Source organism: Vigna umbellata, chromosome 10 (genome assembly GCF_029865625.1).
Source record: "Vigna umbellata cultivar VRB3 chromosome 10, Vumbellata_1.0, whole genome shotgun sequence".
Taxonomy (NCBI): Eukaryota; Viridiplantae; Streptophyta; class Magnoliopsida; order Fabales; family Fabaceae; genus Vigna; species Vigna umbellata.
In genome coordinates this window covers 8,260,547-8,272,833 of record NC_142174.1, presented here as the reverse complement: position 1 = coordinate 8,272,833, position 12,287 = coordinate 8,260,547, and the positions used below count along the sequence as shown (strand labels likewise).

The 12,287-nt window shown below is 33.8% G+C and overlaps 1 protein-coding gene across 1 annotated transcript; it reads right to left on the bottom strand.

Annotated features, from left to right (window-relative positions):
* Positions 1 to 5,523: 5,523 nt before the first annotated feature.
* On the bottom strand, positions 5,524 to 8,830 carry LOC148191803 (uncharacterized). Its single transcript, XM_088100913.1, has 4 exons — positions 8,691 to 8,830; positions 6,962 to 7,812; positions 6,056 to 6,847; positions 5,524 to 5,944 (listed from the first exon to the last, which is right to left on the bottom strand). The coding sequence occupies exons 2-4, from the start codon at positions 7,808 to 7,810 to the stop codon at positions 5,648 to 5,650; spliced, it is 1,938 nt and encodes a 645-aa protein (XP_087957039.1). The 5' UTR covers positions 7,811 to 7,812; positions 8,691 to 8,830; the 3' UTR covers positions 5,524 to 5,647.
* Between the last annotated feature and the right edge of the window lie 3,457 nt (positions 8,831 to 12,287).

Here is a 12,287-nt window from a genome sequence, read left to right as displayed (position 1 = left end):
TGCACGTGCAGATTTCAAAGCTTGTAAATAATTTATTTTAGTTTAATTTAATGTCTTATTGATTTCTCTTTAAATGGATATTTCTGTGATGTTTTAGTTATGAGACTTAAGTATAGAATGATATTCTCTATAAATAATTCTACTTTTACTTCCTTTATAATTAGTTTCATATTCTTTTCTTAGTAAACTTTATGAAAGTATAGTAATTATTCTTATAATTTGTATAGGTTGAATCTGAGTTGCCGACTACAATATTGCAGTAATTAAGAGGAGATTGAAGACATAATTAAAGAGTGGATGAAGATGAATTTGTCCCTATTTTACTATATCTGTGTGATTGTGTTTTTATAAAACAAAAAATTGTGTTGTTCTACCTCGTTGAAGATTTATACATTATATTATTTATATTGTGTAATGTGTGAGATTAAAAGTGATGAACGGTCATGAATATTGAGTAAAGGTGAAAGTCATGAATTAAAGTGAAGTAGCAGAGTTGCAATAATTTTATTTCGTCATTGCTTTATATTTCTTAGTAATTACACCGAATTTAGAACATCTGACAGTGGGTAAAAATGAATTGAAGATGATTGTGAACGGAGAATATTAAGGAAACCACTTTCACAAGTTAAAAGTAGTTACTCTGTGCTTTCATATTGAGTCCGATGTATTTCTGGAATTTATGCAACTCATGCCAAATGTGGAGAAGCTTGTGGTGTGTTATGGTTTCTTGAAGGGGTCCTCCGCTGTAAAAATTACACTTGAAGTCCTTTCGAAAAGGGGCTTTAGAGAACTCTTGGATTATGTTCTTTGTTAAATTTACATAAAAAATGTAATAATGTTAAGTTTAAAAATAATATGTGAAAGTTAAATTTACATAATTTTTTTTATATAAAAAAATGTAAAGTAATGAAATGTACCAAATAAAAGAAAGAAATTAACACCAAACTTTTTTTTTTAATGTGGAAAACTTTAATATGAAGGAAAAATTGTAGGGAAGTCCAGTCAAAACTATTCCAGAAATAATAGTTAATAAGTATATCATAAATTTTTTTAGAGCTTCAAGAATCAATAGAAAATATTATCTTCACCAGTAAGACACAAGAATGTCTCAATGGGTATCTAGCTAAACAACATGATGCAAATGGTTGCATTCTTTTAAGCTAGGGTCCAATAAATTGGTCCCATCAAACAAAATCTTCATCTCATCAATTAATTGGAATCATGGTTAACAAAACTAGTTTTTTCCTTTAATGTAGCAAGTTCTTGCAAGTAAAATCTTTGTCATCATGTATGAATCATTCTAATCCATATGAATTTTCTTTAATGATAATTGCTTCCTTTGTAATGTACATAGTATCCAATGACATATGACCTTCATATGCTTTGACATCGAATGCAAGGTCGAGTTTTTATTGAGACGGATTGCACTTTGCCAATCAAAATAAAAAAACATATTTTTCTCTAGATAATTTCGACTCTTTGAGCTTATTAATAGTGTTACAAAATTGACAAGTGTATTAAATCGTACAAGTAATAAAGTGGATAAGTCCAAATATTATTTCTCATAGAGACTTGCGTTATTATGCATAACAATTATGTTTATTCACTAATCAAGGTTAAGAAACTTTGAAATAATAAAAAGTATTGATTTTTAATTATAAAATAATTCTAAAATTGTAAAAAAAATGTTGATAGGGGAGCAATATAAGTGCTAAACCCAATCCCTGATGTGTTTGGTTTTTTATGATGATAACACATTGATTGTAACAACACATATATGTTTTCATAACAACAAAAATGTGTATTTGTGATTCATACATATGTTGGTATGTAAATGTTTCTTTATGATTGACACATATGATGATATGTTGTTTGGTCTGCATACTTCTATGATCAAAATTTGGTTTATATCTACCGCATGCATACTGAATGTTTTTGTGTGATAAAACCACAAGCACAAAGCAACTCTGTATGAAATAATCGATTATAGTGATGTTGTAATCAATTAAGTTCATCAGATAACTTATGTTTTAAACTGTAGCAAAACAACAAGTTTTAATCGATTACATTAAGCGTATAATCGATTAAAATTAGTGTCTTTGCAAACATCTTTTTAAATGTGTTGTGATGAGTTTTGAAGTGAAAAAGTTTTCAATTAAGTCGGTTATTATTTGAAAATTGTTTTCAAGCTAAGTCATGACAGTAATAACAGTCATATTTTTCAAAAAATTTGACTAACATTTATTAGCAATCGATTACAATAAATGTGCATTCAATTAGAACTTTTTTAATTGTAATTTTGTTACAAATGTAAATAATGTAAACGATTACATTACTTAAGTAATCGATTGAATTGAGTTTGTTATGAGAAAACTATAAATTGACGCATTGCACACTACTCTCAAGACTTTTGATCATTCTTAACTTTCATATCTGATATTAATTGAGAAAAGAATTACAGGTGTGTTGAGATACTCCAAGAAACAAGATATACAGAAGTTGATAATCTTGAAGGTTTCTTAAAGAACATATTTGGTTTTCACTGCTAATCAACTACTGCACTACTGAGGTGTACTTTTTACTGATCAGATTTCGTTTATTAGCAATCTTGGATTGTTTTGTTCCTTGTGCGTGCGGCCAGGAAGAAGAGCGAGGAGTTCTTTGTACTTTGAGAGGTGTTTGAAAGGGTGACTGTAGAAGAGGATTGTTCTTACTACAGAGCTTTGTTATTGGGTATATTAGATTAGTGAGTTAGAGAGGTGATTTATATTTTGATAGATTGGTCGTTGTGAAGCCTTGTTGTAAAATATAGTGCAATTGGCTTTCAATCTTAAGTTGATTGAAAGGACAGTGGATGTAGGCATTGAGGCCAAACCAATATAAACCCTGTGTTTGTATTTCTCTCCTTATCTCTTTTACTTTCATTGCATGCGCTTCATTGCTTGGATTTAAAGATAGATTAAAGATCATTCTAAGTTTATGAAAAGATTGAAAAATAAATTGTTTTTATTGATCACCAATTCACCCCCTCCCCCCTTGGTAAGAGAAACAAGGCACTTCTTTTCTAACAAAATCGATAAAATTGCGTGAATGTGGTTTGAACATTTCGAACTGTTAAATCATTTAGTTTGAACCACTAATTTTGATGATATATCTGGTCATACATTCTGATACTTATCATTTTACATCCGCTGTTAATGAACATGTGTATTCTTAAATGTTTCACAAACATAAATACGTTGGCATTCAAGCACTAACTGTTTTACTCTTATATATGCTTGATCATATCTGATACATGTTTGATTACATCTGATATATTCTTAAAACTTTATCGATAATTTATACTCTGATTGATTAAATCCATTACTGTTAGCTTTTCTACAAATTAATAGGGGAGAAATTGAAAAAAATTGAGCTACTGATTATTGACAGTGGGAGCATCATTTTATTTCATACATATACATTTTGATGTATCTCTGCAAGATTTATAGTCTCTTGCATCAAATATCTACTCTGATACCTTTTTTGCTAATGTCCAAAGGGGAGAGAGATAGTTGAATTTGTTTGTTAATCCTAATTAAATTAACAAGAGAGATAGTTGACATTATGAATGTTGGATTGATAGATAAAATATATGTGACTATGTGCCTGAATATAAATGTTTGAAAATAATTTTTGGTTGTGCATTGTACATCATGATTGTGCATAATTAAAAAAGGGAGAGATTGTTGATAGGAGGAGCAATATAAGTGCTAAACCAAATCCCTGATGTGTTTGATTTTTGATGATGACAACACATTGATTGTAACAACACATATGTGTTTTCATAACAACAACAGAATTGTGTATTTGTGATTGATACATATGTTGATATGTAAATGTTTCTTTATGATTGATACATATGATGATATGTTGTTTGGTTTGCATACTTCTATGATCAAAATTGAGTTTATATCTACTGTATGCATACTGAATGTTTTTGTGTGATAAAACCACAATCCAAGTTTACCAATTCTAACTATTTTTTCCAACTTCTAACCATCCTAATTTGTATTATACACCTAATTAGACTTAACTAAACGTTCCTAAACCTATCTAACATCAATCTAAAGTGTTTATGAATCAATTCCTACTTCAAAACCTCAAAAATCACAACTTATGGACTCAAAATCCCTTATACCACTTTTGACACAATTTTGTCCACTTTAAGAACTCAAGCAAGTCACATTTGACTTGCTAAAGCTGCTCCAACTAAACAATTGAGCATCTAACCTCTACTTCTCATTTTCACTACTCCACTTCCTCACAAATGATTTAAAACAATTATAAATCACTTCACTTTCAAACTAAACACCTTCCTAACAAATTTTAAACCTTTCACACCGCCAATTACAGATTACACAACATCTAATCATGTTTAATTACACATATCATCAATTTGCACATTACCACATTCAAGTTACACATCACATATATCTTAAAATCAAATTCAGTTCAACCAACTCAATATTCACAATTTCATCATGCATATATTACAAATTTCTAATTCAAAACAAATCTAGATTCCCTTACCTCAGAGATATGCTGCCCAATTCTAGAAAACTCCAATCAATGCTTACACCGCAAGGTAACTCTAGAAAACCCTACCAATCATCGATTGGTGATGGAAAACCAACCTTAGAACTTAAATTGAGCTACAATTTAGAAGAAAAGGTAACCCTTGATCCATGCAAACAGAACCAATTTGCATGATCAAGAACCCTAGACGCTCAAGAAAAGGTTAACCACTTACCCACTCGATTCGCCCAATTGATCAGTCAGATGTGAAGCCCTTGACGCCGTGATCGTCTAGGTACCTCTTGATCATCAAACCGACAACCAAAAAGTGAGGAATAATAGAGAGAAGTTAAAGAAACGGAAGAGAATAGTGTTTTAGAGAGATAAAGTGTTTTAGATAATGAACCGAGCTTTAAAAAGTTATATTTATATTATAAGGTTATTTTAAAATAAAATGTTCGTCTCATTATTTTAATACACCTATATACTCTAATACTCTATTTTTTAGGTTCTTACAATCCTGAAATTAAATTGTATAATAAAAATAGTTTGAAAAGATAAGTCAGTAATACTATTAGTTAAGGTTTTCAATAAATTATAATGTTGGTGAAATATATATATATATATATATATATATATATATATATATATATATATATATATATATATATATATATGCTACCAATATACCCTATTTTTAGTGCACTGCCCTTGCCTTTTCAACTGATGTTGTATAATGGTAGATAGTCTTAATTCACCTCTAAAATAACCAACCAATACCATGCAAAGTGAAAGATAGAGGCACCCTACTCAACTATGCAATGATTACAGCTATTATTATGAACATACCCATTATCTCTATCTCTTCCCAACATGGAGAGAGAGTAGTTAGCTCAAAGATTTCTAGTTGTACTAATATCACAACCTAAAATTATACTCGTACAATTATTGAACATTATAAGGACATCCATAAAACAAGAGAAATATAAATATTAAATGATCATCAAATCAATTAAACACAACTATTTCTTACACCAAAATATATTGCAGCATTGTTCTATGTCACCTTAATCACTTATCACCCTAAAGTTTAGGCTTTGACTTCTTCCTTTGTCTTCTGCACTGGATTATCGTTAATCTCTTCCTTCTTCTTTTTAGTTTCTACCGCACTTATTTCTTGTTTCTTTTTCTCTTTCTTTTCATTTAACTTGATATATTTCTCAGTTTTTCGTCTTTTTCTTTTCTCGCGCTTTTTGTTTCTCTTGTTTCTCCACCAACCCCACAATGGAATGAGTCTTTGAAGTCTCCACTTCCACAATAGGCAGGATAGGCTCCGAGTAAAAGCACCTTTGTCAGAGGTCAAAGAAGCCCTGAAAAGGTTTATTGCCTGACAAAATTTATATAATTAGACAAATGTTAAATAAAACCATAGTATCAATCAGATTTTCTTAAACCAATATCGAAAGAACAATCGTCAAGAGTGGATTGTGAACCTTACCTTTGACTTCTTGATTTTCAGCAGATGTTCCTCCAAATCAGTAGACAGGAGATTATCCGAATCACGAAATGAAATTGGAAGACTGATAGATGTCAACGGTGACAATTGCAGATTATCCCACACAACAAATAGACAAGGCCTCTTCATAAATCCCACACCATCTTTTTTTTTTCTATCTGAAGATCTTGGGTCCAACATTTTGATATCTTTGGGCTGTTGTAGCATATCATGTTTCTTTGAAATCATTCTCTTTTCACAGATGATACGACCCTTCTCATTTTTCATTTCTCCAAGGCCATACCAATATTTGGCGGTGTCATCTTGACTTGAATTTGATAGTGGATTTCTCTCACAACCAAAATAAGGAGCCACCTTGGGATTCAGCAAGGATTTGTTCGATGACTCTATGAACCACGACGGATCCAGATTCTTCACACTTTTGTACAAGTTACGAATGCTTCCTAAGGACAATTTGCCATTCCTAAGCTTCAGAATAGATGCAAGAAGTGGTATGGGCCAGCAGGACAGTTTGTTATTCTTAAGGTTCAGAACAGATCCAAGAGGTGTTGTGAGGAAGCTGGCCAGAAAATCGACAAAATCCCCGTCTGCTTCAACAAATTCAATCTTGTTTTTTGATTTACTCACCATTACCTTGATTTCTAAATAATCTTTGGAATGAGTTGAGCCAATAACTCGTGAGAAAGAGACCGATCGCTTGGATGTTGTGTTTCCCAATAATACATCACTAAGAGGGGTTTTGGAGGTTAATGCTTGCTTCAGTATCTTAAGTATCTGAAAGAAGATAAGTAAAAGATTACCATAAACTTGAAACTCCTACTATCTAATATTGGACTATCATTCTTGAAACATAAAAAATTCGTGCAAGCGCTTCCTCATAAATATTACCTTTTCTCTGTCAAGAAAGTCTTCTTTATAGTCTTCTAGTTTTTTCTGTCCAGGTTTAATGAATTCACTTGGAGAACTTCGGCGCACTGTCAAGTTATCATAGATGAAGAACATGGCCTTTCCTTTAACAAAAACGCCATCGTCACCAGTAGCCTCTTCCAGCAGTTCTATTTCTTTCCTCATCAATGCGTCGCAGTCGCACTTTACATCACAAAACGAGCTCACCAACAAATTACTTCCTTTTTTTGCACAGTTATGACACATGAAATACTTTGTGGGTTCTGAATCATCCACTTTCACTTTTAGCCTCTGGCAAGAGCTCTCTAAGGGGTTGCGCGGAGAATGTAACATTTTCTGGCAGATCGTGTTCCTAAAAACATCAGTCTTCAAATTATTAACACTCTTGTACAGCTCGTTGATGCAACCAAGCCAAACTTGTTGTTCAGATCTGTTGCGAAGCCCCAACATATCCTTAAAACTCTGGCACATATTATTGATGCAACCAGTTCCTTCTTCTTGTTTAGAGGTGTTGTCACGCCTTTGTTGTTGTTCAGAGGTGTTCTGAGGTCCTTGTTGTTCAGAGCCGTTGTCGCGCCCTTCTTGTTGTTCAGAACCGTTGTTGCGCCCTTGTTGTTCAGAGCCGTTGTCACGCCCCTGTTCTTCAGAGGTGTTCACACGCTCTACATGGTCCAAGGTGTCCAAAAGGCGGATGATAGTTCCCAATGGAAGGGTAAGGAAACTGAAGAGAACATCTACGAATTCCCCACTTGCTTCCGCTACAATCACACGATTTCTTTTATCGTCCACCCAATATTTCAAAGGGATTGTTACCTCTTTGTTGGAAGACATTACTGAAACATAAAACTAAACAACATTAACCCATTAATCTAACAAAACATGTACGATTTTGGTGAAATTTCTTATACTTCAACTCAATCTTTGCTTGGGTTGCGTTCCCTACGCGATATTTTTAACAATTATACTTGTGGGTCTATTTTTAAGGGATAAGTAAACGTGATGAGAGGGTTATGTATGCTCTTAGTATTAAGGAAGCTGCGAAGAGAAAGGTATATTTTGGTTCTTCTAAAGATGCTTTTCAATCTGAAGTTCTAAAATTTGTTAAAGCAAGTTCCGTTTTCAGATCCAATTTCTTTTGGATTATAATTACATTCTTAAAAGTTTTTCTAAAATAGAAGGAGATAAATTGAGTCAACTCCTTCAACCCACACTCCCATGAACTCACTCACCATTGAAGAAATATAAATACTTAACATTACAACTAAATAACTCCAGAAAAAAGAAAAAAAAATTGAGTGCCAACAGCACAACCGATCCGGAGAGACTTTGATTAGGGGGCAAGAATAAAACCCCCCGTGTTTAAGTAATCATAAAAAATACATTGCTTTTACAGAGAGGAAGAGACAGAAAAACTTGAAAAGTAATGGAGAGATGATCAACCCAGATTGAGAAATGTAGAGAATAAGTTTATGATAGATGAAAGAATCATTCTAAATATATACAAACTCATATAGAACCACTGGATTTAAGCTGTAAATGAGAGAATTCATCAGAAGAGGGAAATCAACCAAAAAGCATTTGTTTCCTGTAACCCCAAAATTCATCTAATACGAATCAGATAAAACATTCCACTATGTGTTTTACGGAATAAGGAAAGTTTGGTATGAAATGTTGAACTGTAAACATAAGTATGTTAAAGTCGTCGGAGAACCTGTTTCCTCCGAAGGCCACGGAAAGAGTTCAGCACATATCTGCGAGAGTTTAGAACCTTGAAACGGACGTTGACCTAAAGCCCCATAGAGATGACTAAAACTTCGAAAGTAAACTGTAAAATGCTTTACAATTATATACATTCCACATCCCGATAGATATTTAATTAATCTTTAAGGACAACATGTTTTATTATAACCCAAAATTCAAATTTTAATTTCGAAATGGTGTCATAATATTTTATATAATGTACACAAGTAAATAAAAATATCTTTTTAATCTTAGAAAAGGCCTGCATAGGAACTAATTAATAGACATGTAAGCAAAATACATTTAGTTTTGATTTTCATGTCTCTAGTGACACCTTAAAAATAGAAATAAATAGTATCATTGTTGAATTACAAAGTTTTATAATCTTATATACACAAAAAAAAATATTTTATAAATTTTGTCTACCGTTTCTCTTGTACCAATTATATTTTGTACTATGAAAAGGGCAATGTGCTTACAACCATTGGTTGGTGGAGGAACCTCAATGATTAATTACCAATTCAACACATTATCGTTGGCTTGGCTGTCACCAGACCCACCATCTGAACACCACAAGTGGAAAATATGAGACATTTGGCCCAGTATCTTGTCTTTTTCTTTTTCTTTTTCTTTTTCTTTTTCTTTCTTTTTCTTCTCTTGTCTCATTCTTTCTGTGAGACCCGTAATAATTAGCTTAAGTTAATCCTGACATCTCACCCTTAATGCTTGCCACCTCATTTCCAGCCATTTAAAACCCACTTCCTAATCTGACCACAATTCTGTCTGACGTGCACGAAGCACCACGCTCATCATTCTCTGAAACATTAAAACGCACTAAACTCTGCATGCACACACGCCACTTGTCACGTTGGAATCTTCTAAATCAGAGTTTGGTGTGCATGTGGCAACCTGTGACACGTTCTTCCAATTGAACGTTGGTTTAACAAAACCAGACTTTTCGAAAACTCTCTCTCTCTTGCACGAACTCATCTTCAACCTCTGAACTCACCCTTTCATCTTCTCCAACTTCTCTCTAAAAAACCCTAAACTTCTCTCTACTGTAATCCTTACGTTTCTTCTCCAATCGCGTTTTCAGCACCGTAGGAACACCCACTGCACTAAGAGCTATCCATTGGACCGAACAGCTTCAAAGACTGACACTGGTAAGTCCCTTTCGTAGTTCGTCCTTAGGTTCTGGAAAAATAGAGTTTTAGTTGCATGCAAACTGGTATTCTAAGAGTTCTGTAATCTGTGGTTAGATTTGGTTCTGGAAGAGTCAAGAATCCTAAGCAAAACGTAGTTGGACGAAGCCATTTTTATACATCTAGAACAAGCTTGAATTTCAATCCGGGTAAGGGAAGCTTATATGTTTAATTTATACTGTATGTTGAATGATCTGAGTTGCATGAATGAAGAATATAAAATTTGAGATGTATGGATGATCACTGTTATTGTGCATGTATGAATTTCATGAAGTTGAGCTGTTATGAATGGTTACTGAGATCTGATATGAATTCTGGTTTTGATTGATCTGTTATGGATGAACACTGACTTTTATGTATGATATATGTTGTTGATCTTGATTAAAAAGCATGTTGAATGGATTATGTATGAATGGAGTATGTTTATGATATATTTGGAAGGATTTGGATATTGAAACTGTATGATAATGATGTTGAAGGTGAATTAAATCTGGAATGAATGTTATAAAGTTGGAAAAATGAAATCTGGAAAATTCTGTTAAGTTTGAGAAATCTGGAATTTTAATCTTCCCTTTTATGAATGACGCTCGTCACTGTACGGTCATAGACCGTTCGGTTTTTCAGCAAAATAACTTAGATTTGGAATTCCTTCATTTGGAAGGAATTCTGCTCGAGAACGAGCGTCCCCAATTTAGTGAATGAGCGTTCGTTTCAGCTCAGCTTAGATAAATATTTGAAACTTTACAAATACGTGACGTTCGGCCTTAAGTCGAACGTTCTTCCTCAGTAACGTTCAGCCTCATGTCGAGCGTTCGTCCTTAATGTCGTTCGGCCTTATGTCGAACGATCGTTCTATAGAGCGTTCGCCCTTATACTGAACGTTCGTCTGAAATGGCGTTCGGTCTTATACCGAAGCGTTCGTCCTAAATAGCGCTCGGGTTGTATCCAGCGTTCGTTCTGATTTGTGCTCGGTCATTGACCCAGCGTTCGTCCAAGGAGGGTTCGGTTTTATAACTGAACGCTCGTCCTTATCATTGAATTCTGAGCGAACGTAACTGGCGTTCGTCCAAATTGTTAATTAACGTTCGTTCTTTGACTGGTAGGGTTGTTTTCTGAAATCAGTTCATATTTGGTTGTTTATCTAAATACTTTCTTACTGGTTTATCCTTTGGATTCTACCTGGATTCTTTACACTTAAAATCTTTCTAAGTATCATCCATATTTTCTAAGATCAGTACCTTCAAATTATTAAGTGTCGAAACGTATTAAGTGGATAAATGGTTCGTTTCTTTTGTTCAGAAACGAGAAGGTAGGAGTACTGTAACATGTTGGTCCCTATTGATTAAATGGTGAACATTCGTGAATTTAAGAGAGTGGAACATAGAATGAAAATGTGAAAATGAGAAATGTTTGATGTGGACGAATGATATGTTGAACGAATTATTGGAATTGGATTTTTACGAGCGTTCCAGGGAGGAACGTCTCTTATATGATTGAATATTGAATTGGTAAGGTATGACTGTGGTTAGTTAATGCTGGCTTGGTCCATCCTGATATTCCGTGATACACCTCTTTAAGTAGAAGGGGGTAGTCATGCGTGGGAATGGCAGGAGGCTCTAGTCCATTGAGTACTCCGGACAGATAGGGTTAACCTCGAGTGGCAGCTGGGGATTGATCAGTTACTACACCACTCGGGTGCAAGGACGCCTGTAACTACATGGTTCATACAGTCCGGACGGTCTGTCTTATTATATGTCTTTATATGATTATTATTTGATGAATCACATGCTGTATGTGTGTTTAGAAATGTAACTGTATGTGTTGATTGTATAAATTAAATATTATAAGCTTACCCTTGCATTTCCATTGTGTTGTCTCTTGTATATGTACGTCCGTCTTGTCAAATGCAATGATCATCCGTTGTGGATGTGAGCAGATGGTGGAGCATCCCTTGAAGCAATGCTGGAAGAAGAAAATTTGGACGACTCCAATCTGGTTGAAGTTGAAGTAAAGGTCGAGCCTTAGAGTGCTCGTTTGATTTAGGCTGTACATGTTAGCATAGTTATAACGTTCGACCACTTATTTTGAAAGGCCGTTCGTCTTAATCATCTCTGCTTGTATTTTGGTGCACGTTAGTTTATGGATTTAAGAGCGTTCACTCTTGGTTTCATTGTATGCGTTTATACGCGTCCTCTGTACTGATGCCGTTAGGCTTTTAAATCCTGTTTTAATGCAAAGACTGTTTGTGATTTCTGTTAATTGTAATTAATTCTGAATTATAGTGATTACTGTATTTTGGGATGTTACAATAGTGGTATCAGAACAGTTTTGTTCTTCTAAGGACACTGTAGGGTTATGAGTGCACT